Genomic DNA, 26,649 nt, shown 5'->3' with positions numbered 1-26,649 from the left:
CAGTGCCCTAATGGGACATGTCAGAGAAATACTATAACATTTTACTCCATATCAAGAGGCCGGTAGACATTTTCAAATGAATAAATTCTATTTCTATAATTACAATAGTGACTGGTGACTACAGTTCATTACCTTATGCACAGCAAATAAAAAAACCTCATTACATAAATATTACTAACACATACGCAATTCACATTAATTAAAAGAACACCTTAACTTGAGAAGTTTACCAAACACTGTTATATGGAGCACCTCAAGTCTTGGAAAGCAGAACAGAAGCTCTCTGCAAGGACCCAACAGTAATTGATACCAAACTGCTTTGGAGCTGGACAGCAGACAGGAAACGTACTGAAACCTAGGCTGAAATCCTCGCTCAGTTGATGACAGCAGCAATAGTGCTGTTGTTTCCTATGAGACTGGAATTTCACTTTAGTCTTCACGTTCTTTGTCAGTTATAGTGAAGCAGCCAGAAGAAAGATGATTAGAGAGCAGCCAAGTAGGCTCGCAGTTCAAGAATCCAATCTTCAAACAGCTGTAAGGCCTATGAAGGGAGAAGGGGATTTTTAATGTAGCTAAACTAAGTCTTAATCTAAAAATGGAGAAAAAATGGCACCTTCCAGTAGCAGAGCTGACCAGGATACTGAACACAACTCAGAAAGGAGATAATCTGAGGTTGCGCCCTTGGTGAAAACACCATTGTGTTTTCCTTTGACTAGAAAGGAAGGTGAGCATAGTGCACGGATGTGTAAGTGCACATACAGTAAGACATTCCAGGAGCTGAACAACATCTCTGCATACATTAAGACACTGCTGAGGAGGGAAAAAAAAACAATATCTTTTAGCATTGAAATGATTGGCTAGATAACTTGATTTCAAATCCAGTTTTACACATTCTTGACAAAACAAAAGGACTCAACATTGGAAATGGAACATTTTTAGTACCAACTGCTGGTTTGCCACTGAATACTTATTTGGAAAAGATGACTACAGAAGGACATCTTCCTTCATGAAGAGGCTACAGGAACCACACCAATGAACCCTGATGCTCTACAGCAGCCACACAGCTCTAATTACTGTGGGAAAGAAAGAACTAAATAAATGTGCATTCATTTTCCTCCTCCTCCATGCTATGTGCCCTGCAAGACTAGAAACCCATGACATCTGCATGTCACAAGCTTTCAGAAAGCATACTGGTTTCCTCCTGTACTGCGTAGAAGCTCTCTACAGCCATTTACATTAGCCATACCCACCACTACCAGCAGCAAAGAAAATACTGAAGAATCGCAGACTTTCTGTACCACCAACCCAATCAGAAAGTTGCAGAGTATGCATTTTTTGCTGTTTATGGAACTAATATGAATGAGAGACCTGTGACCATTTCCCAGGAGGGAACACAATGCCAATACAGCCAAATGTGCTACTACAGCACAGCACCCAGGCAAGGACTGCAGATTTTTTTTCTTGGCTGTCAAAAATAATCAGCTTACCTAACTGTACATCCACTAAAGTACGTTTCAGGAATGGAGTCAGTAACTCCTCAACATTAACTTTATCTACCAAAGTAAGAGGTAAGTAGTTCTGAATACCCATCACTGTATGGTACTCCATCATCCATTTTTATTAATAGCCGTAGCACCCAGGCATGCAGCTAGGAAATAAAAGAGCATGAAAGACATGAACAGAATCACTTAAGGCTAAAGGCATGCAGCAGAACCACATCGCACCCCTACTTTTTCATGATTTTAAAGGTGTGTGAGAACATACAGAGATTTTCAGGAAATCTATAATTTGGCTTACACAGTAAGCTATACCTTGTGCACTGTGTTCTAGACAGAGTTACATTTAAAAGTGGCACACAAGGTTAAGTAACTTTACAGAACGTCAGCGAGTAATTTGTGGTTTCATAAATACAGTAGTGTACATCCTATGTACAGACAGCTGTGGGTGGGCTGTTAGCCAGCCATCCACAGAACAAAGGTAATGAAGATCATGGGGAGCGCAGTGGAGGGTGCCAGACCCAGGCAGACAATGGATGCTAAGCCCACGAACACCGAAGCAAGAACGCTCCTCTGGTCACGAATTATCATCTTGACAGTCTCACAGAACTGCAAGGAAAAAAAAAGAAAAAAAAGAAAAATGTCAAGGTTAGGGAGAAAAGTGCTGAGATGACAGCTGGGATCGCTGCTCTCTCTGGTACAGAGGGGCTGCTGGTGCTACAGTGCTCATGCTGCGGTGGACCACGCAGCCTGCTGCTCTGTCACCATGGGAGCTTTGGCTGATGTAGTCAATCGGAACCGAGCCCTGTTTCCAGCCAGCGGAGGCAAGGCTGCCTGCTGTCCCACAGCCCAGCACTGGAGTAACGGGCAGCGTGGCCGCAGCCTGCCAGCTCTCAGTGGCACTTCTGACTTCAGGAGCCAGGGACTCACTTCGGGGGTGCCCCTGCCGCCCCTGCCCCAGGGCTGTACCTTGTCAGTCTGGAAGCTGACCGGGGCTCCGTAGCGGCAGTAAGTGACGAAGTGCTCGCAGTTGTTCCAGAGCAGGCTGTAGGCCGTGGTGCCCACCAGCTTCTCTGCACGGCAGGCGGCCTCCTCGCTACCCAGCACCTGGTCCTTGAACAGCCGGTCCATGTGGTTGACCAAGATGCTGCCGCCATAGGCAAAGTCCTCCACCGTGTCCACGCGGATGCTGGCTGTCTTGGTGATGACGCCCAGGATGAGCCGCTTGTTGGTCACCACCCGCTGGATCTGCCGGCGGTCATCGGTGAAGGCTGGCAGGATGTCAGGCATCAAGTGGGCGACACGGTTCTCACCCAGGTAGATGCCGAAGTGGACGAAGAGTGTGCGTGGCACCTCCAGCAGGTCACCCCGCCTGAAGCAGCTCGTGTCGTAATAGCCAGAGGCGGCCGGCAGCGGCTCCCCGCCCTCTGTGCCCGCGGGCAGCGCCCGGACGTGGACGAGGAGCAGCAGCTTCTCCAGTAGCAGCGAGGCCGCCTGCGGCACCGCGTTCTTCATGGCCGGCCGGGCCAAGGACGGGAGGAGATCGGGGCGCCGCCGAGCAGCCCCCCACCGCCCAGCCCCGCTTTTCTATGCTGCCGGCTGGGGCGGGGCGGGCACACGGGCCGGCCCCCTGGCTGCGAGTGAGGAGTTCCCGCCCCGCTCCGCTCCGCCGGGGGTTGCTGCCCGCCGGGCTCTGCTCTGCCCGCAGCTTTTACCCGCACGGGGAAACAGGTCCCCGTCACGAGCCAGCTCGGCCCGACGGGCTCAGAAAGAGTGGGAAGAGGCGGAGGGGCATCGCCATGCGTTTTGTTTCATGCTAATCCATTATGTAAATGCATAAATCCTGGAAACGGAGCCCACAAAAGAGCGGCTCTGTCCGGCCGACAAAGCCGCCCCGTCTGCGGCGGACAGGGTTCGGTAGCCGAGCAGCTTCTTGCGCCCCGGGCTGCGAGATGATGGATGGGGCCTGCATTCATGGCACCTGGGAGATGACAGGGCCCGGCCGTACCGCAGCTCCCTGCCCGCCGCCTTTGTGCAGCCGCCTTCGTCTCTCTGTACACGAGGCGGGGGAGAATAGGGGCAGAAGTGCTGGGTGAGGAGCGGGTTGTTGCAGCATCTGCTCTCAACACCAGGCTCTGCCCTAAGTCATAACCTGCCCAATGGCTCTTCCTGCAGGTTGTGTGCACAGCCAGGGTCGCCACACAGCTAAGTAGAAGGGAAGCTGTGAAGTACTTTGGCACCTCGCCACAGCCAAACGGATGTGAAACAGCAAGTTACTTCTCCTAAGTTACTTTCAACCCGAGAGCCTGGCGACCATGGCCGAGAAGCCCAGAAGACCCTCAAGCTGTGGGACTCCTTTGGTTGCTCCAGGAGGGAGGGACAACAACCCTTTGCTTCCCCCTGTGAACAGCTCTGGTATGAAGTGCAAGGCCCACCATGACACGTACCCAGCCAAGGTTCAAGGGAGGTTCCCGCATAAAAGAACTATCAGGCTTATCACTGACACAAAGCAGCTTTTCCACCACTCCTCAGTGACGCCAACTTGTTATAAGAGCACTGCCCTCCCTTTTCCACCTGCTCCAAGCAGAGAGCTTCCTGAGGAACGCAAGGTTGCTCTCAGCTTGTCTCACCTGAAGAGAGGTCCACAGGAACCTCCTTCAGCCTCTGAGCAGAGGCCAGAGCCCCAGCACTGCTTGCCAGTTTGATCAGGAATTTGGGATTTTCTCTGAGAGTCTCAGCCAAACTTTTATGCAACAAAGGCTTAGCTCTCTCCAGTCACTTACAAAGGAGGAAATACCTTGTAGATACGCAGCTCACGGTGCTGGTAGGAACCCGGTGGATTAGCCACCAGTCACATAATTATTTAAAATCTTTCAAATCCAGATGTTTCAATACACGTGGAAGGGTTGATGCTTTTGCTCACACCTACTAGTAAATAAAAACAGGGACAAGGAGCTTTATGCACTTTTAACTAGTGCATTTTTAAGGGACAGGTTAAAAATCCTAATATCATGATAGAGAGTCTCACCTATTTGGTGATGGCCACAGTGGCTGGTCCAAAGATGGAACACTGTGCCACAGCCAGAGGTTTCCGGAGACTCCACTTTAAGTCCTGGCACGGAATCATTTCTCTCACACTCCTGGAAACATAAGCCTTCCATCTCAAGGCTCCCTCTTCCCAAAATAGCCAAGGGAGTGCCTGGATGGTCTCTCCTGAAGCAAGTGTAATCCTTCAGTGCTACAGTTCAGACTTTTCTCCTACCAGAAGAGCAAGGAATTCAGCTGAACTCCCTGACAGAAACAGACATTTCCTAACTGGATCTTCTACTTGGAGACATCCTTTGTTTGCTTTCTTAATGTCCATGAGCTTTAATCCCCCAAATCCCCATTTCAATTAAATTTGGAGAAAAAAGCCAGGATGAAATTGAAGAAGAATCACAACAAGGAGACTCAAAGTCTCACTACAGGGAAGTGTTTCAAAGGAATAAAGTGACAGGTGTGACATTATGCAGTGGTCACTTCCTCATACCAAAGCACTAAGGAGCTTTGTCTCTCCCTCCCCCTAAAGCCACTCAATTTCAGAGACAGAAACCCCCAAGGAACATGCACAAAAGGTATCACACAGATGACAGATCTGCGGAACTGCTTCACTCCATACCCCACTCACCACATATGTGGTGGCAGCAAGTGAAATCCACCCTGATAATACCACCTTGAAACTGTTGCGAGCATGGAAAGCACTTGGTTTATGAAATAAACCCTTCAGATTCTTGAAAGGGAAATCTACAAGCCAACAAGTACATCTTTTGTGTTCAGATCCCAAGAGCTGCACACCTCTTTCAAACTGCCACCATGCAAAACAAAATTTAAAAGGTATACTTACAATTATTTTTTCCCTCTGCTCAAAAGGGGAAAAAAAAACCCAAAATATTTTAAGTGTGGAAGTTGTTTCATTGGAGATGGCTAAACTGAAAGAATACTTCGTGCCTCAGACTAAGCCTCCAATAAATTCTTTCCCATCTTCCTGGGACATTTTTGTGTACTAATTTTTAGAAATTTAATAGATTAAATTGCCTCAAAGCTGGCAAGATCACTTTGAAATATTAAATATGATGCAGCAAATAATGTACTTGTTTGGACTGTCACCTGCTATGGAATAATTATGTAATGACAGACCCCATGATTTGCTTTTAAGAGCTACAAGAGATGCAGTAATAAAGCTGCAGGAGGTGAAAGAATGCAACCTCTGTTTTGTACTGCACATGAGCCATGGCACATAAAATTCCCACGTAAGAGGTGTTAGCCAACTTCCATTACATTCCTAGTATATTAGATACTTTTAGGATTTGAGTCATTACTGTTACCATCCTGCCCTCACAGCTAACAGTAAGGAAAAGGCAGGAAAGAAAGGCAACTGGAAGTGCAAGTTCTTGCCTACATGAGGAATAGCCCTGGTTTAACAGGCAAAGTTTTTGTTAACTGACGTTAAGCCAATGCTAACTGGATACACGCTCACCTTCTAGTACAATTTATGTTTTAATTAAACTTTTTTCAATCACTCAATCTCTACTGCAGATTAAGAAACAAGTGCAGCTTTAACAAGCTTTCAGGTCAGCTGGGATTGCTGGAAGAAATACAAGTTCACGAATTCAGAACACGTTAAGGAGGATAAAATCTTTAGACAGGGATTTCTGAGAATATCTTTTGCAAGGAAAGTACCCAAAGGGCAATGCCATTTGTTTTACACTGATACACTGAAAGAAATAACAGACAGAAAACGTTTGTGAAGGATGCATCCAAATGGGGTAATTCCAGAGATAAAAAATAACCCCTTTGTATTCCCATATCCAATCCATTTGATGAGTTCTTTTAAGCAAATTACCGCCTGCGCTGCAGAGCTCTAAGTGACAAACTCTACAAAAGAGTATCATTTGCTTGTTCCATTTTTGTATCAAGCAAAACGAACGGGACAAAGCATGAAACCGCAGGTAAGTGAAACAACCCCACAACAAAGAGTTTTAAGAACCTCTGATGTAAGTATCACAGTCTTCCAGTAGAAAAAACAACTTAAATGACTAAAACAAATTTATACTTATAAATGTATACTTTAATTCCAAAATAGTTGCATGCACATTTACAGTCACTTGAGCAGCATACTGAATAAACTGCATATATTTACTATAGCCTTTATTATCTCTGCAGGTTTGCTACTGAGGTCTATCACTTTTTTAAATTTCCTTTCAATATCTTTGTATATTTTGCTAGGGTAAAAGGCTTCCAAATTATTAACAACAGTTTTCTAAATGGACAATGAATGTAAACATAAAAACCAGCAAAAACATATGAAGTTGGATACTCTTCTGCAATGAAGAGATGACTCATTCTTCACAACAACTTCCATGAACCGTGCTGTATACACAGGTAGTAATTATAACTGGCTAAGAGCGTAACGCGTTTAGATGGATAAACTTGCTTATACCTTCAAGTCAAAACTACAGAAAAGGTGGGAACAATCTGTTGTATAATCCTCATTAGCAAGCAAGAGGCTAGGAAATTAGAAATCATGGTAGGACAGTCTGAGATTTAGGAAAACAGCGCAGCGAAGTTTACCAAATACTTATTTTCATCATTTTTTCTTGTTATTAGTACAGTCTTCCCAAAATAAAACAGAAGATTTATTTCAGAACAAAAATGTCAGAATGTGCACAGCAATATCTGTACGGTTTCTGCAGAAGAAACAGAGCCAGTTTTGGGGCCGGAATTTCTATCTTGATAGTGTCATAGAAACTATGACATAGATCTTGGAGTCTCTGCTTAATCAAGAGAAAAAGTACTCAGTACCCTGATTTGGACACACTAGTAATATTTTGCAGCAGGGGAAAAGGTTGGATGGAGAAAGGGACATGCAGAGCTGGTAACTGGAGTCAGAACAGAGACAAGAGAGCGCTTCATTCAGCGTGGTGTTCCTTCACAGCAGGAGACAGACCTTTCTACTGAAGGCTCACGGACCCCTGTGTGGGAAGGACAATGCAAATAACAGCCAAATGAACTTAAACAGCACTGTAAGAACACAAGGCACACCCGTCCACTACGTGGTCCCCCTTTCTCCCTGCTAGGGCTGCCTCATCACAGGAGACAGTGAGCAGACAGTCTAGCTCTCAGCATTCTCCTACCCATATTTTCAAATGCACTCCCTTACCAAGAATTGCAATTTGTTACTGATTAGTCCTTTTCAACTGATGGATGGACTTGGCAGGGAGGCTGGAGCTCGAGGATCTTTAAGGCTCCTTCCAACCTAAGCCATTCTATGACTCATTACGGAGATGTTGGAAATAGTAGATAAATCTGTCATTAATTGGACAAAGAGCTGGAAAGTTGGTGGATCACCACCACAGGGCTGCATTTACTATCAGTCGCTATGTAGTAGTGACAACTACTAAATTTCTTTACTGCCCATTAGGGAAAGCTGTTCTCCAGTGCCAGACAGTGCTAACTTTATGGTGATGCACAGCAGGTTATCTAGCTTCACTCTACACACAGGACAAATGCCGTCAACAGGAGTACAACTATACTGGTCCATTTAATTTTCAAATAAAGATTAAGAGAAGGAAAAGAGATGAACAGAGCAGGAGGTAATTTTCATCTTGGAACAAAGACTATCTTGTCTCTTAATTAAATGTTATGTTGCAATTTGTTTAATTCTATTTTACAGGAAATAAATTAATTCTTCATCCAGTGTATTATCTAGACAGGAAATGTTATCAGTCACAGACAAAGCTATTAGTCTGCTACTACTCAAAACAGTTATTAATTTGTGCCATACAGCTAAGCCTCTGAGAGATAACTGTCACTAATTTCTCTGCAGTGACTTTTAGAAATCTGACTCAAAAAGCCAGTTCTTATTTATGACATTTCTATACTACTCAAAGCGTTAAAAACATATGTATCAAGCACCTGTTATTCTATCAATGATTTTAAATCGGGAACATTTTTAATCTGGAAATCCAACAGCATCTGCCCAAGTGCTTTGCCCTGTAAGAAAAAAAAAAACAAAAACCACTTACTATCTAAATATACAATCTCTGTAAATTAAAACTGTACAATATGGAAAATATATATATTTAATCAGTGTAACTTTTATTATCAGTGTAAGAATTCAGCAGGGTCAGTGTGTTTAATGCCTATTTGTCACTATATATACTTAGAGATTTCAAGTGAGTTTTCAGTCAAGACTTGGATCATAGATTCACTCAAATTATACTTTTCCATAAGTTATATTTCTCTTCCATTTAATTGCCTCGCTTGTGAATTAATGTAATTAAGTATGAAAAAGCATTTAATCCTGAACAGATTGAATAGTTAGTTCAATCTGTTATCTACCGCTAAATAACTTTGAGTTCAGCTCTGCTCTCCAATCCATACCTAGCATCATCCTACTTTGTGAACAGTCACACAGCTAAGGACAAACTACTGAGAAAACAGTGCACTATTTAGTTACAAGTGATAAACGCATTAAATCAATACATGCCTGTGGATCACTTCTTAGGGATGCTATGCCACCGCCACCAAGGGAATTCTTCAAAACAAAATTTAATGCATGGATTCCTGGCAATTCATATCTGTAAAATAAAATTTATATTCTTATTGTTACACCCCTTCCACCCCAGAGATTTGGGGCAAAACCACATTTAAACAGAACATGAAGCAAAAGACTGCAAAAACCTGTGTGCTTCTGATAGCATCTCCTACTGGTGAATCAAGCCTAGAAGTTAACTGAAGATTAACTTTTCCTGCTTTCTTATTTCTCACCCTTACACCGACTTGTCAGTCCTTAATAGTTTTAAAGGAGGATCATAAAGTAATAATTCTCCTATTCAATGTCACAATTCATACATTTCTAATGAGGCACGTTTCTCGTTTCCATCGCTCTGGCCCTTCAGAAAGCTCTACAGGCATGACTTTCAAATCCAGTGTGATTTAAGAAAACACAGTGGACAGAGGGAAGTGTTTTTAAAACTTCCTAGTCCTGATACTGAAGAAAATAATCACGTAATCTCCAGAACTCACTTTTGCTGACAATGTCTGCCAGCTGATTTTGAAGTCATGCTCACTATTTATGAGAAATAACCATGACTCACTAGCTCAAACTCTTGCAACTAGAGAATTTTTAATAAATAACAACTAAAGCTACACTTTAACACTTCACTGAAGCCACACACCTTGTTAAGATAAAAAAATTTATTTTAGTATGACAGACTCATTTTCCTGTTCCACTCCCACCATCTGCTTTTTTCCATCCTTGCTTTCAGCAAGGATCATTTACAATTTGGAAACTTTTGTAGAAATTTGGCAAATGGCTTCATGATTTCCTAGCAAAGCTATTTCAAATTCCATAAATAGGTCTATAGCGTATTTCCATTTGCCTCTCCTTGCATAGTTTTCCAGTGCTTTGTCTGCTTCCATGTACTCTTCCAGCGCTCCTTGCTTTCCTCCAATACTTTCTTTATCAAAGGACTTGATGGCATCCTTTTTTTTTTTTCCCCTCTTAGGAAAGAATTTCATCAGAACATCAGCAAGACATGAGGAGTAACTGAAAAAGACCTTATCCAGCTCTTGCTGTGTCTCCAGATGTTTGACTGCTACAGTTCACATTTCCTCCAGCACTGCCTGCTTCTCTTTAGTTTTATCTGCTCTTTATCTGTTTGCAACGGATTCTTCAAATCTATCCTCTAAAAAAGCTGGAATTTCTTGTAGTACTCTTCTATGGTTGATTTTGCCACTCTGAGGTTTATCTTTTCCAGTCCCTTTTAGGATTGTAAAAATGAGGGCTGTTGTTGATACTGTTCAGCATTCAACAGGAATGTGTAGAATACAGTAATTTTAATAATAAGTCATCTACATATCTGATTAATAATGTAATCAGCAAGGATTAGAGAAACTCACAACATTTTCTATTAAAAAAACTCTGTGCAAATTCCATGTGAACACATGCCATGTTTATCAATACACTGGACTGCAAATTTTACCCTAGAAAAAAATCCCCAAAAACTTCCAGGCAAGAAACAATTTCACAACTAGCACATCCCTCCATCAGAATTAGAATAATGGAACATGTATTTTAGAAGCTAAGACCTCAGCTGCTGAAAGAAGTTCCATGAAAATCAGTCATTCTAATAATCAGGAGAGAAAATAGACAGCGTACAACAAGCAAACGAGAAAGAGTAGAATACTTCAAATTTCACCTTCCTCAGCAGTTCTGGAAGCATGCAATGTAACCTACAGATCTTAATTTAGAACATCAAGGAGAAGCATGTTAGCTTCGCGTATTTTCAACTATTTAGAGTAAGATGTTCTAGCTAGAACTAGATTTACAGAAGCAATATTCAGAGGCAGCATTTTCAATATATTCAGGCCTATCTGAACTATCTGAACATCCTAAATCTTTCTGAACAAAAAATACACTCCTACAAACAAAACCAAAACACCTTGCCAGAATCATCATAGTAGTTTTAAACAGCAACAATGTATCAATTAGATGTCATGCATTTACCCAGCATAATTAAACTATTTAAGTTAAACTGAGATCTAAAGTAAGAAAAACTTGTGATTGAATTGCATTAGGTCATGTTTAAGAGCTGTGTTTAAAAAGTACAGAAAACAAATTAACTCTTCAAAGAATATTAAGGCTTTGACAGAAACAAATAAAAGAAGGAATATTCACTGTCGTAGCTCAACTCCTGCGCTTATGCATAATGGGGTGCCTCCTTAACTACTTCCTTTAAAGTGCTGCCCATACCTATTCAAAGAAGTCAGGTTTCCCTGTGAATTTCCTGCTAAAAATGTATGGAAATAATAATGTTATAAAAATTGTTTATTGCATTAATATCAAGAAAAAGATAGTGTTCTTCCTGTCAAGGGATGGCAGTTGCTGAAAGAGATGTATGCAATGAAATATACTGTAGAGAGGTACATGAGTTTGTTTTTTTTCCCAATAACAAATTTATATGCAAAAAGCAATTTAAAAGTATTGGTATCTGCCAAAAACTCATTGTTTTGTTCCTCAGTTCTTCACAGCAAGAAATCCTTAAAAAAATACCCTCACGGACACTGTTCTAATACAAATGCAATTCTGTGTTATGGAAATAGGTAACTGCAGATATAACAATGAAAGATATTGTAGTGGAAATGCTAAGGCACGGCTTGAACCAGTGACTGAACACCTGGTGGGAAGGCAGGGCCAACCCAGGGGAGCTCTGCTGGAAGCAATGCAATGTAATCCCAGACCTCATTTAAGGGCTGGCAGTGGAGGCAAGGCACTGGAGATCCCTGCCTACCTGAGGCCTTCCAAGGGTAAGCAGATTTTTCTTCCTTTGTTTCTGTGCCCATGGCCATTGCATTTGAGCATATCGTCACTTGCTGTAGCCTAGGACTTTGCTACTCTGATATCACTGCTGTGTTTCCAGTGCATTACAGATATGTATAATTCAAGTACTGAAAGGAGATGAGAGAGTTCTCAATAAGGTGAACAATATGTAGGAAAGTAGTCAAGTATTTCATTTTCAGGTTTTGTTTATGAGAGAAACGTTCCCTCTCCAGTCATGTTCACCCTCTAGCACTTCTTTAGCACAATCACTTCTCAATTTATGAAGCACTGTGTGTGCTTACACTTATGGGTAAGCTTGTATTCGCAAAACAGAGGGCAAAATGACTAAAGGAAAAATTGAATCTTTCACATGCAGTATGACCTTGTAGCTACTTCACATCTTACTTCAGCATTGATGCTATTTTCTAAACAGCAGTACCATTCAGACTTACGTGAGACTGACATCCTTCTTTAAATATAGAGCAAATTTCTGAGTGTGACTCTGTCTTCCTTAGCTTCACTTGGATTAGCCTAATTTTGCTTGCACATTACTGCTACGCACAAGAAACACTCTGATTAACTGTTGAGAAGGTACTCTTCCTAAGCAGTGGAGGGGGAAAAAAGCAATTGCACTGTCTTGTCCTTATCTCTGAAAGATTGTCTTTCACTACTGTGTTACCTGAAAATCTGCAAGCTTCTGAGTTTGCAGTGCTCTCTATCAAAAATAATCCCCATCTTTCGTGTTTATCTATTTTCATAGTCTTAAAGAAAAAGAATGAAAAGCAACCAGCTGACAATCTCTGTTCTGTATTGAAGTCGAACCATAGTTGGTATGTTTTTAATACAAAAAATAATGTCTATTGCTTAACGACTCACATTTGAAATGAAGGAAAATAAGGGTAAGACAGCCCTTCTTATGACAGTAAAACCTAAAAACAAGTAATTTAACAGAAGTTATATGATCTGAAGCACATGAACATAATACTTGAATCCTAAACAGTTCCACATACAGATCTATTCTTTTTCCCCCCAGAAGTTTTTCAGTTGTCTCACAGAGCTCCATTATCACATCATTAAAAGAAACCAAACCCAGGAACAAATAATCTAATTAATCAAAATTAATTGGCTTTACCCAGACACAGCAAATTTGAACTTTTATTTATGAACATAAATGGCATTAAGGAACCACAATGAATCTATTTCTATAGGTATCATTAGAAGGCCTGACATTTATTTTTTTCCCCTTTCTCTGGTCTGTTTCAAAGGAAATTTAATTACTTTCTTGATATTAGAGTTTCTTAGATCTGTACATTTGTTAGCACTTATGAAACAGTGGGTGTGATCTGCATAGATCTGCTTAACAAGACCCTCAAAGAGCAGGAGTTAAACCAGCTTCAAGCTCTCTGGGTTTTGAGCTGCACCTTAAAAATGCAAAGAGTTACACCAAAGAAAAAAAAGTTGAATACAGACAGGCGTTAAATTAATATATTTCAAAATATCTTCTGATACCATCACAAATCTATCATACAACTGAACTGCGCAACAAGTTACTTACTACTCACCTTGTTACTAGTTCTTCTTCAGGTTCTTCTCGCTCTAAAAGGTGTTCAAAGTAGTTCTCCAAGGCTTGAGCAGTTAAAGTTTTCTTTAGATATGGATAATACAGAGGATGCCGTGCTATGACACCTGTTAGGTAAAATTAGTGTTAGTTGGAATATGAGCTATTGTAACCAATTTGTAATTGTCCTTTCAAAACTGATTTGAGGTCATCCTTTCAACTGACAATGTACATAGGAATACTCCTTAATGAACTCCTGAATAAAGGAGCAGTACAGCTTTTCTTCTGTCAGTAGGGAGGTAGCGTGGTGCATGACATGGAAGAAGGCTCCCAAACTACATGATATTAACCATTATTCTTCTGGCTGCAAGTGGACCCTGCCACTGGAAAACACCTAAAGAAAAACAGAATACCAAAAAAAAAAAGAAAAAAGAAGAAAAACCCTCATGAAGTTTTCTTTCCCTAAAAGGCATGCAGGACTTAGAAAAGTAACTGTAGATGACCATAAACAAAGAATAATCAGATCAGTAGTGGGCGCAATGATGGAAGGTTTTGGTTCTTACCCCACTGCCAACTCACTGCAAGAAAGGACCATTTTTTATTGTTGCAAGTATGCTTTGGTAAACTCTGGGTAACTTTATGCTGACCAACATTCCACAGCAGGATCAGGAAAGCAGATTTGTGTCACAGATATCTTTATCTAGGGCCCTCAAAGTTAATATCATCTCATAGGTTGGTTGTTGTTGTTGTTCCTTTAACAAAGCAATAGTTTCCTTATATCTGAGGAAGCTTATTGGCAATGTATGCATAATTCATGATCTGGCAATGCTATATCACATTAACAGTCAATCACAGATGGAACAGATAAAATAAAGTTAAAAAAAAAAATTTAAATCAACTTCACTCTTCAACCCCAAAAAAAGCTTCACAAGCTTCACAAGCAAGGACAAGAAAACTGTATTCCTTCAATATTAACAACAAAATCCATCAGTCTTAGCATGACAGCTAATAGCAAATCAAATCCCAAACGCACCTTTAATTCATACTGAGCTTTGAACACCACACGCTCTCATCTTCCAACAAGTAAGAGAGCCAATTGTTGCATGCAGAAGTAAGGAATAGAAGGAATTATTAATGAATACAAGAAGCGGCACAATCAATGTAAAGACTGCACACTGAAATATACCATTTGGATTAACAATATAATTAAAAACATTCTCTTACATTCAGGAACAGCTTTGGTATTTCCTAACACCTTTTAACCGTCTACATGATACAACATTAAAATATGGAAATATTATACACATTCAGACAACCAAGAAATTATATTACATAATAGGCAGACACAAAGAAGCAGCAACCAATGAGCAGAAGAAACTCTAAAAATGTGTTTCTTAATTTTGGGGTGCTTACTTTTTGCAACTCTAAACAAGCTTTATAGCATAAGACATTCAAGTATTTTTCTTAATACCTCAGATTTCAAACAGCTGCTGAACGTAGACCTACAGATATTGCATTAGTTAAATCTTGTTACATACAAATTATTTCGTTTGAGCACTGAGACGATAGAAGAAATAATCCAGTTATGTAAGAGATTTCCTAAAAATTAAGCAGAGCACTTGATGCCTCTTTATTGAGAAACAAACCACCTTGAAGAGAAAGATAAATACCTATGTTTGCAGAGTTGCCTTTGTCTCCACTTCTAGTATAGGCAAGATCTTCTAAGCGATACGTATGGTGACCACTTGGCAGATCTGTGCAATATAAAAATGAATGCACTGTAATGATAGCTACAAACAACAGTACATTTTGAAGAAGTAACTGTCTTTATAGTCTTCCTGCATTGTTTGTAGTACTCTCACAAAAAACGTCAAAGCTTTCTTCCCACAGACACACCCAGAGAAGTTGTGAGGGTGGGAGCAAAATCACAAAATTGACTGTTTCTGCCCTTAGGTGTATTTATGAAAGCACATCCCTTTCTCTTTTATACAGCTGAGTGCTGTGCCACACACCCCCTGTTCCACCACCTCTGAATATGAAAATTCATCTCCATCATAACAGTGAGGTATTTCTGAAGGAGGTTTAGCAGATACTTGGTATTTCTTGACCAGCTGACAACTGTTGTCCCCTTAACACATAGATCTCTCTTCTTCCAGTGCAGGTAGAAAATACATTTAGTTACTGATAATTTGTCCTCTGTAGAAAACAGTCACAATTTAAAAGTCTGTTTGGAGACTGTTAACCTCTCTTACTTTCATACACGCTGCTATAAAAGTTACTTTTCCAGTTGCACTGAAGATTTCTTTTTCAAATAACTAATTTTGCAAATATCTTAGTATTATATAGAAAAGGCATTTCATGGTCATGATTGCATTTCCTATAGGAAGCTAGTCAGTTTTTTAACTTGTCTGGAATACTGGAATTTTAAGTCTGCATGAACATTATTATTATTGCACTTCCTAGAACATAAAGTATTATTTTTATCCACTTATAAATAAAAAAATAAAACAGCCCCACTCCTGCCAAATCCAGAAGTTCAATCTTGTTGAAGAACAGAGTTTATAAGCAAGGTTTAATGGTTTAGTCATACATCACAGACCTCCTGCAATTCTTCATTAGGAAGCAGCAGGCAGCCACCACCTAGCTGCTCCCCCGAAGGAGAGATGAAGTTCTCACCTTGCCACCAGATTTCAGTTATCCACTGACAGAAGCCTAATACTTGAAGTATAGTTTATATCCCATTTTTTAGGCAGAGAGAATCCAGTCATTTCAATCTTGTTTTGCTTCTAATCCAACTTCCCTCTGGACATATCAGCTCTCCTGGCATCCCTGGCTTAATCACAAGCTTATCCACCTATCTTTCTTGCATTTAGAATTCCCATCCCTCAGCTACCCTTTCCTATAACCCCTTCCTGTGATTTTCTATCTTTCCGCACATGAGCTGGCAGGTTATATCCTCTCTCTGCTCCTTGGACACCAGTAGAGGGAACATTCATGGCATGGAAGCGACATTCTTCCTGCTTTCTATCATGGTTTCTGGTGCAACGCCTGGTGGCACCAGCCACAGGAAGCAACTGACAAACACCTTAAAAAAAAGGATTTTTTCTTTCTTTTAGAAAAATAATTCAGCCTAGAGCACACGGTCATCACATTGTCAGTCTAATGTGTTAAAAACTCAAACTTGTATTGAAGAGGAGTTCTTGTAAATCAAACGTCGGATAACCTTCAGTGGAGAAAAACATTAACAGAATAATCTGGGGCTGACCATAGCAAGCCTTTCCTGATCCAGCTGTACCGATAGAAAGAGGACATCTACTCACATCCTAGGGAAAAAATGTAGCAATGTTAAACTACTTTGATTGAAATCTTAAGTCTTTACAACATGTGAAAGATAAGCTGAAATTAATTATAGGTTAGTCTGGTATAATACTTCACTGGTGATAAATAGAACTTGAAATGTTGAAAATACACGACAGAAGAGTTAACATATAGGTTTGTCTTGAGCTTGATGCTCTGTCTTTTCCACATTCACTTCACATGAAAAACGCAAGTAGAAGTGCGTCATGAAACTTGCCAGAAAATATTAAAGGGTATATTTATATAATTGAGGAATACTGTTGGTGATTAAACAAATCAGATCCTCTTCTGATGCAGAAAGAGTCCAGGTAAGGCTCATTCCTCATTTTGGCCAAGTCGACCATACTTTGTACATCACAGAAACTGCATTTCTTTCTTTCCTTTTTTTTTTTTTTTAATTCAATCTGCAATTCCTAAAAGAAAAAAAAGTATTTTTTCGAAGTCTGAAATGCAGTGGTGTTCAAACTATAGAAGATGTAGAAGTCATCATCAACATTTTAGACAGTCTTTGACAGTCTTCATTTAAACAAAACCATTTCAAGATAGTGCTCTGGTGTTCTCATTTATTATTGCCCTCACTGATTTATCCTTCATGATCTGTTTATCAGGAAATTGTTTTCATTTAACAAACATCTTAAATCTACAGAAGAATCCTCTTCGAAGCTAGGGCAAACAATTCAAATTCCACCCTTCCAGAACCACGTCTAGCAGAATTTTTGAAATCCATTTTCGCATATTTCTCTTATCTGTTCAAAGACAACTAACAGTCCCTCACACTTGAGATAACCAAGAAACCAAGAAAAAAAATACTTCCCTCCTTACTAAATGCTGACAAAATGCTTTAGCAGAGTTTACTGCTTTTACAGTCTAATCTATCTGTCTATTTCTCATCTATGTTGTCCATGTGTTAAGCCACAGAAGTAGGTAAGTATTTAGTCATATAGAGAAAACATTTCTATTTACAACTAAGGGCAAAAGTTTAGAGGTCCTTCTCGAGGGAAAAAAAACAGAGATCTGCTGACCCTCAGAAGTAGAGTTCTGCCTGAACAAAGCCTGAAGAATTCAGTACTTATAAGTTTATGTCAGGCGCCTCAGAAAGTCTTCTCAAATGATAAGAAAGCATTTGAAAGCAACAGGAAGTTTGACTGCTTTTTTTTTTCCCTCCAATATTTAGTGTCGCAGTCATGTTGAAATTAAAAAAAAAAAAAACAGTAACTTTGCAAGCCTCTTTATTAGACAAACAAAGATCTTCTATTCCTTAACTCACTCAGTCTGAGGATGATAATCCCCCACTGCCCTCCCAGGAACTCCCATATATCAAAGAGATTCTGCTATGAGCTTTGATTTGCAACAGACATAATCAAGAGCTAAACACACACCAAAGACTAAAATTTATTTCTACTTGACATAAAAAGACTTCCTCAAAGGGATGTCTGAAAGGACAGACAAAATGAATTCACACATGGCAGTTAGAGGCGCAGCATCAGTGACTTATGGCAATAAACACATAGCCACGTATGTTGTCATGGTTTTGTGATTTTCGGTTATTGGTATTCCACATCATAACATCATGTAGTGAATGTACCTGGTTCTCAGAAGAGAAGGACTACTACATTTCCCAGGGTACTTTTCTCCTCTGTTACCATTTCCGGACAGAGCGAAAAGATAAAAGCTTGCAGATCATGAGACCTCATCCCTTTTTTCTGCCTGTCTCTCGTCCTGGCAGCACCTCGCTCTCCAGCCATCTTATCGTCAGTAGTAGAGTAAGGCCTACCTTGATTTTGGGACATTCTCTCTCTCTGTATTGGATTTATCAGCTTAAATTGTAATTATATTGTATTATAGTAATTATATTGTATTATAGTGTGTTGATATCATTCCGATATCTTATTTAGTAAATTAGTTTGTTTTTCCTCAGATTGTTGTCGCTGTTCTTTGCTCTCAGGGCCATCTCCTTACCCTTTTTTCCCTTTTCCCGGGGTGTGGGCCCGTGGGTCCCCCGTCCCCTTCGTCACAGAACTGGGCCAAATGCCTGTAAACCGCTGACAGTATGTATTTCAAATTTCTCTATATGATAGAGAATATATTTCAGTAACTAATTTATAATTACTGATTCTACTAGTAGTTTTGAGAAATTCCACTCATTTATTCTGGATTCCAGATACAGATGATATGAAGGCACAAAACATTAAGATGCAATTTTTTTTTTTTAATACATATACTGAAGCACGTGAATTATTTTTTCAGAATTAGTATTGTATTTAGAAATAATTTGTACAAATAATCTTTACTTGAAGTTACCTGATTTAAATTTGAAAGGATCTATCCACAGCTTTAAATTAATTACCACATCTCTCTAGTGAGAAGGGGCATAACATTAAAGATTTTGTCTGGATCAAAAGGAAATTATGATGTACGCCATACGTTTCAAAATACAGCCTGTAGTTCTGCCATTAGAAAGGATAAGAAAACTTGTAAATGCCTGACAGCTTTTATAATCCTTAATCTCATACCTAGCTTCTGTGAACAACTCAGACTGAACGATTCGCTGCAGACATTCTGACCTCCTCAGCTCACTGGTTACCCAAATTTCTTCCTTTCCTTCTTCAGAGATACAGATTAGAAAAGTTGGATAGAAATGATCATAAGGAATCATTATTCTAATATGCTTTCTTCAAAAGTTACTAGATCCAGAGCAGTCACATTCTTGCTCATTTTATGAAGCCTGATGTAATGTGGCTGAATTTATTTATCCAAAATATTAAGGATTCCATACATCTGCCCTCCATTCTGAATGCAAGTATTTTGGTTTAAGGTAAAACCAACTTGTACCAGGATTAATACAATAAGTTTGCAATATACTTTGAAACCATGTTTCAATATCAAGTCAGAGTTTAAGTGCTTTCTTGTGGCCTAAGGCTTGGGTTTTTTTTTTAAGCAAGTTGATATAGCCTTATTATAGACTCAAATTTAATATTGTCTGATGCTAATCTCCATCCTTCCTAAGAAAAGTGGCTTAAGAGTTTTGCAAAGGAATTCAAAATGCATAGTGTAAGGAGGTAAAACAAATTTCTCAGACAAAATTTAGCACGTAATTTTCTAGGACAAAGATGGGAAATTATACATTGAAAATAAAAGATGAACATACCTTTCAATTCACTGTTAGTCTTGGGTGGATCAAAGGAGACAGCTTCATCTGATGTAAACGTGAGATCCTCCTCAAATGTCTCAACATACTGACCATTTAGAAATAAGTTGATCTGGAAAAAAATACAATTTCCGAACTGTCAAATTAGACCCAGAAATCCAGCACAACACGTGAATGAAGTCTTTTTCTAATGAAATATTCATCTGCAACATTTTTAATAAAAGCTTCTAGATCATTTTACTCGACTGCCTTTCTTAAGATTGTTCTTGGAAAACAGCTAATAGCAACAAAGGCTCCAGTGCTTCTTTAAAGGGAAGATCAAAAAAAAAAGAAAAAAAGAGGAAAGTTATTCTTGCCTTCAGAAGGCTTGCTAGGATTCCTTCTTTCTTTCTCCTACCAAAAGTTTTAGGTTACCCCTTAAACATAAAAACGTACACTTGGAAAATAACTCATGTTTGCACTGTGAAACCACTCGTGACCTATGGTAAAATCAGGACAATTGCATAAGAGCAGTGAAAACAACACATAACCAATGAGATATTGAATCCAACCTGAAATCCAGAAAAGTGTTATCAAACAAAAAACAAAAGAACCCACTGTGGCAATATTAATGTACCTGAAAATCTCCTTATGTAGTATTTTTGGGTTTAGATCAAATTCTAGGTTTATCTCTATGGCAACTAGACTCTTTATAACTGAAATTCCATTCTAGAAAAGTAGTTAATTTGTACCTTATTTACTCTGCAATCTCTAGCTAGATCTTTCTTAATACATGGCTAAAACTTTGAACCAAGGTCTGAATCACTTAGACCACGCTTTTATATAACCTTCGTTGCATTTCAACAGTGACACAGAATTTTGTTATGAGCATATTAGCGTGCTCACCAGATTAGTTCCTTAGAGCAAGCATTTTGATTTTCTGTATTGATAAGAGAGACAATGCTGTCTTCCCCAGCTAAATGAAGTTACTATTTAATCTCAGCAGGCATTTGACCACATCTAGAACACAGTGCTCATTAGTAATTTGATAAACAAAGCAGTAGCTTGAACTTTGAAATTATTGAAGACAATAATTTAATATTAAACAAAGACAAGCAAAAATGCTAAGTACTTCAACATCACAAAGCTGCACCAGGGAAGGTTCAGACTAGATAGCAGGAAAAACACATTTACTGTGAGGATGATCAAATGCTGGAACGGGCTTCCTAGAGAGGTGGCTCACTCAAGATCGTCAGTGTTAAAGCAGCATTTAGTTATAAATGCCCTTAATAATATGCTCTCTTAGTCATCCCTGACTGAAGTGGCCAGGCAGATGGACTTCATGATCTTTGCAGGTGCCTTCCAACTGAATGTTTCTATTCTAACTTCTTCCAAAGCATGAAGTGATTTTGTAATGCTTCTCCACTACCCACAGTTTATCAGTGTGGTTTTCGTAACTACACAGCATTTCCTCTTTGAATTTAATCTTAAGTTCTTTCACACCAATGTAGAGAAAAATATAACACTTGGCCTTATTTGTGCTAAGCACTGTATACATGTTTAAAAATGAAAGCAAAACAGCTCTTTTAGGAAATCTTTTGAATCCTTAAATTGATTACTAAAACTTTGTAAATAAATAAATAAATTAGTTATTTCTGTTGGTTTCTTTAAGTTGACTGTATTTGGGGTTTCTTCTCTCTTGCTGCCTGTGCTCCTAATGCTTCTCTTCACCGCTTGAAACAGAAGACTGTCACTGCACTCAGTGCTGTGGCCCAACACAGAACAACATTCTGGCCTTTGATCACTTTCTCAACTGTTGAATGAGTGAGAAAGCTCTTGTATCATTATTAGAAAACCTAGTCCCATTCTTATAGACAGAGTGTGCAGAAGGCAAAGCTTCAACTCTCTGCTAATATAAAACCTGGGTAAATCGGAAGTTGTTCACTGATTTTCATAGTTACTTCCATTAGTACACACAGAGAGTAGGGTTGTATGAATTAAAATGGAAGGTTGAGAAGTTGTAAAATACAGTGTATGAATAACAATACCTAGGAAAATATTTTTTCAGGTTGTCAGTACACTTTGCAGGACTCAAAGTTGCTTAAAAATGCCAAGTCATCATAATTTTTTTAATGACTCCAAAAGAAACAGAGCTGGCTTTGAGTAGTAAGTCTTACCTGGACATTGCTCTTTGGATAATGGAAGAAAAATGGCTTCAAAACTGGAGATCTAGGCACACAAAGCAATCATAAATGCATTTCAATACAAATGAATGAAAATCCTCAGATTATTCATATACTAGGCAATCACTTGGAAAAGTAAAAGCTTTTTAGCCACAATTAGCAAGAGTTTTCCAAACAATTTTGGAAAGCTCAAGGAATGCAGAAATTATTTAAATTTCATTATTAATAAAGCAAGATCTTATTTTAAAAAAATTAACTTACATTCTAGGGCGCCCTCCAATAACTCCAGTGAGGCCAGGTGCTGGAGATGAAAATGAAATTCACAAAATAACTGTTAAATCCATCTTCAGAACACCAAAGCTCATTGCTTAAGGCAGTTCAAATCATTTCTTTAATGCATATAATATAATAGATTTATTAATACTCGAAACCATCTAGCAAATTACATATAGTATCAAATTAATACAACCAAACATTTTACAGAACAGGTAAAACAGCAAAACACGTAGAAAGTACAGGACTTTAAAAAAAAGAAAGATTATGTCTCAAGATGTGCAAAGCATAAACTGCTTCAAAAGAAGAACCTAATGATTTTTCTTTTTGTATGCCAATGCCAGTCAGGCAATACATTAGGTAGAAAAAGAACCAGTCTGAGGGTGGGGAGCGTTATTGTTTTGTCCACTTTTAAAGAGAGCAGAGAAACAACTCTGATCAGATCCATACACAATTTACTGCTTTTATTAGATTAACCATTTCAGATGCATTTCTCTCTCAAGCATTTTCACTGGCTAACTTAGCTGGTTTTTAGGCTCCTCTGCACTGCAGACCCCATTCTTTCTTTCTCTTTTCTACATAGGTAATTTATGAGCTTTAAGTCACTAGCACGATTCAAGATTTGTAGTAAATCAGCACTGTGATTAGACTCTTCTCAATATCTGGTTGTTAGGCTTTACTCCTATTAAACCCATCTAACAGATCAGTATTCCTGAAATAAACAGTTCTGCTCTTTCTAGCTTATCTTCTATCCTTTCTGCTTGGCATGGGTAGTATACATACATGATACATCTAAGTTCCCTACAGAAGTGCAGAGGAAAGAAACGGTCAAATGTGTATGTTAAATTAACCTAGGAATTAAGAAGTGTATAAGCGGCCCCTATAGAAACAAATGCTGTGGAAAGCTTCCCAAATGGTGTTTATCCAACTTTATCCTGGATAACATCATAGAATCATAGAATCGCTCAGGTTGGAAAAGACCTTCAAAATCATCAAGTCCAACTGCAACCTAACCATACTACCCTAACAACCCACCGCTAAATCATGTCCCTGAGCACCGCATTCAGACGGTTTTTAAACACATTCAGGGATGGCGACTCAACCACCTCCCTGGGGAGCCTGTTCCAGTGCCTAACAACCCTTTCTGTAAAGAAGTTTTTCCTGATACCCAACCTAAACCTCCCCTGATGCAACTTGAGGCCATTTCCCCTTCTCCTGTCATCAGTGAGAAGAGACCAACCCCGCTCTCACTGCAATCACTTTTCAGGTATTTGAAGAGAGCAATCAGGTCTCCCCTCAGCCTCCTCTTTCCCAGACTAAACAGCCCCAGTTCCATCAGTTGCTCCTCACAGGGCATATCCTCCAAGACCTTCGCCAGCCTTGTTGCCCTTCTTTGGACCTGCTCCAGCACCTCATGGGCCCACTTTCCTTCAAGCTTCTTCCAGGTGTATTCTCTCTGACCAAATGCCATGAAACCATGTTCTTGTGGTGATACACTCCCACTAGTAACCTCTACCTCTCAGCAAGCTGCCTTAGCTTAGGTTTGGTGCCTTGGTAATGCAGAGCAAGTGGTAGCACAGGTACAACATAGCACAGGTCCAGATTACAGTCCAGATCCACATTCATTGGAGGAGCAATTTCCCTGAAACAGCACTTAAGCAAGGTGGCTTACTGAAGTCTTTGATAAGGCATGCTGTTGCAAAAAAATTCTTGAATAAATGAACCATGAATAACCGCCCCTCTACCCACCAAGTTCTGCTGCAAAGAACATGGTTGTGGACAGAATGGAAACTGATCTCTTACAACAACTTTCAAATGATCCAGGGAAGATTAAACTCTACAAACACTACCTGTGTGCTCTTTCAAGCAAAAAAAACTTCCATTCAATATTAAAACCAACTGCCATTATTTGTTGACTGAATTATGCTCCTAGTTCATTTAGGCTGTTGGGCAAGGAAGCAGGATATAGTAAGGTCATGTTGAAAACAGGCTCAGAAAGTTAATTTAAAATTATCTGTGGATTGTCACGTGGCTCACTTCCCATGAGGCAGCTGAACTGCTCATTAAGGGTACCAGATTTTGCTTCAAAATCTATTTCAACTTCCTGAAAGCTCTCAGAGAAAGCTCTTCACTTGTCTGCTCTCGTACAATGAAACTTGGCTCTCAGAACAAAGCAGTTCTCTGAACACTAACAAGAAAACAATCCATCTAAAAGCATCAAGTACTCACACCCTGAGGCTATGATAACCTTCTTCTGGTGCTTGCTATCACTACTCTTGCAAACTCCTCCAGCATAAGCTTCTGTAAATGCAGATCTTTCTCAGGACATATTGCAGCTACCCTGCACATAAATGCAAATACAAAGCAAAGCTATGTTGTTACATGCCAATTGCAACATTATTCATTTCTACATTAGAATTATTCAGTCCATTGTTTAAGTTAATATAAGTAAGACTGCAGCGCTTTCAAGTAACACACGTACATGCAATTCCTATTTAGACTTGAGGCAGAGAAGATGAACCAAATCTTAAATTGACTGTAGTTTATGACTGGTGATTTGTTATTTGTGTGAACAGATTGGACCAGAGCACAAAACCCACCTCCAACCCGGGGCTCCCTATTGCAATTCTCAATCAAGACTGAAAGAAGGCAAGGGAAGGTTAAGCACAACACTCTAACAGCAAGTCTGACCACAGCAGCAAGCCCATTTCTAAATTATTTGCGATCTCCTTAAATCAGCTGTCCCAAAGCATCTTCCAGGTAAGAGAGATCTTCTTGTGCTGTAGTTCACACTTATTATATGTTGCTTATGTAAATACCTGTGCAGACGTTTCCCTCCTTCCTTGCTGGAGGAAGGTGTACCTATCTACAATGAAATCTAGCATGAATAATTTGTTGTACTTGTAGAAAGTATCAATCAGACTGTAGCATCAAGTAAATAAGATCATCAGCTAAATCGAAGCTGCTATTGCCTTTCCCAGAAACACTGCATGAGCACCTTCTGTTATCAAACTGCATTCATTAGTTCCCCAAGGCAGATAAGCATTGCTAAGAACGTGTCATCCAAACCGCAACCAGCCCCTTCAACTGAAGTTGACTATCAACTCAGTTTAGTTACTCAGCATCAGTATCTGCTAGCTTCTGTGCCTCAGAACAGCACAAAACTCCTGTGTCAAAAAGGAGATGAATGCCTTCATGTTGATAAAACATTTTCAGATGTTTTTAATCCATCGATATTCTGTTCATCTGCATGTATGGTATCATCATACTGAGTAGTTATTTTGCCTCAAGGGTCTGATCCAGTCACTTGCCCTTTCCTAGAACAGTTTCTCTGCCAAGTCTGAGGACCTAGCCTGAAACCCTACAAAACTCATACAAGGATGGTCTTGCAAATACCAATACTTTGACAGCCCGTATCATAGAATCATAGAATTAGCTAGGTTGGAAAAGACCTACAAGATCATCCAGTCCAACCATCCACCTACCACCAATAACCCCACTAAACTATGTCTCTCAACGTTGTATCTAAATGTTTCTTGAACACCTCCAGGGACGGCGACTCAACCACCTCCCTGGGCAGCCCATTCCAGCACCTGACCACTCTTTCAGAAAAGTAGTACTTCCTAATGTCCAGCCTAAAGCTCCCCGGCACAACTTGAGGCCATTCCCCTTCATCCTGTTACTAGTTACAAGAGAGAAGAGGCTGACCCCCAGCTCACTACAACCTCCCTTCAGGTAGTTATAGAGAGTGATAAGGTCTCCCCTGAGCCTCCTCTTCTCCAGAGTGAACAATCCCAGCTCCCTCAGCCACTCCTCATAAGGCCTGTGCTCCAGACCCCTCACCAGCTTCGTCGCCCTCCTCTGAACACGCTCCAGGGCCTCAATGTCTTTCTTGCAGTGAGGGGTCCAAAACTGGACACAGTAATCAAAGTGGGACTTCACCAGGGCTGAGTACAGATCGTGTTAGAAAACATCGAGTTTCCAACAAATTTCATGAACGCTTGTATCAGGTGAAGAATATCGTAACTTACTGGGAGAACTACAACAGTTCACATCACCCAGCCCCCTATTCTTTGTCACATGCTCTTCTCTCGCCTCTGCACCAACACTGGTTTTTGGGCAACCATTTGAGGGAGTAGATCCACGGAAAAACAGCTCTGGTGAAATGAACACTTATCACGGGCCCAAAGGAGCACCTATTTCAACACAAATAACTGCCATGTTCTAGTAAATGCTAATGCATGCCACAGATACAACACTTGTAGGTGTCCTTTAATCTAATTCTGCCAAAA

The 26,649-nt window shown here is 39.9% G+C and overlaps 2 protein-coding genes across 2 annotated transcripts in view; both read right to left on the bottom strand.

The window, feature by feature from the left end:
- LRAT (lecithin retinol acyltransferase (phosphatidylcholine--retinol O-acyltransferase)) lies at window positions 1,590-4,383 on the bottom strand. The gene is made up of 2 exons (XM_021396828.1): window positions 2,466-4,383; window positions 1,590-2,105 (listed from the first exon to the last, which is right to left on the bottom strand). Exons 1-2 carry the CDS (start codon window positions 3,009-3,011, stop codon window positions 1,953-1,955), a joined length of 699 nt encoding a protein of 232 aa, XP_021252503.1. The 5' UTR covers window positions 3,012-4,383; the 3' UTR covers window positions 1,590-1,952.
- LOC110398284 overlaps window positions 6,582-26,649 on the bottom strand; it is a 49,760-nt gene continuing 29,692 nt past the window's right edge. Inside the window, exons 14-21 of the mRNA XM_021395801.1 lie at window positions 22,346-22,385; window positions 22,079-22,130; window positions 19,923-20,034; window positions 15,088-15,171; window positions 13,422-13,545; window positions 9,025-9,115; window positions 8,451-8,528; window positions 6,582-7,507 (exon numbers count right to left, since the gene is read on the bottom strand). Coding sequence (XP_021251476.1) covers window positions 8,454-8,528; window positions 9,025-9,115; window positions 13,422-13,545; window positions 15,088-15,171; window positions 19,923-20,034; window positions 22,079-22,130; window positions 22,346-22,385 — 578 coding nt within the window. The 3' untranslated portion in view covers window positions 6,582-7,507; window positions 8,451-8,453. The remainder of the gene's footprint in view (window positions 7,508-8,450; window positions 8,529-9,024; window positions 9,116-13,421; window positions 13,546-15,087; window positions 15,172-19,922; window positions 20,035-22,078; window positions 22,131-22,345; window positions 22,386-26,649) is intronic.

This window comes from Numida meleagris, chromosome 4 (assembly GCF_002078875.1).
Source record: "Numida meleagris isolate 19003 breed g44 Domestic line chromosome 4, NumMel1.0, whole genome shotgun sequence".
NCBI lineage: Eukaryota > Metazoa > Chordata > Aves > Galliformes > Numididae > Numida > Numida meleagris.
Note: the sequence above shows the minus strand (reverse complement) of the source record. Positions and strands in the feature narration are given on the sequence as shown.

What these genes read in the sequence shown, in the direction of transcription:
- LRAT (XM_021396828.1), bottom strand. Translation starts at nt 3,011, where the DNA reads ATGAAGAACGCGGTGCCGCAGGCGGCCTCGCTGCTACTGGAGAAGCTG. An exon ending in TCAGCTTCCAGACTGACAAG is followed by an intron (nt 2,106 to 2,465) that starts GTACAGCCCTGG and finishes TTTTCCTTGCAG; the next exon opens with TTCTGTGAGACTGTCAAGAT.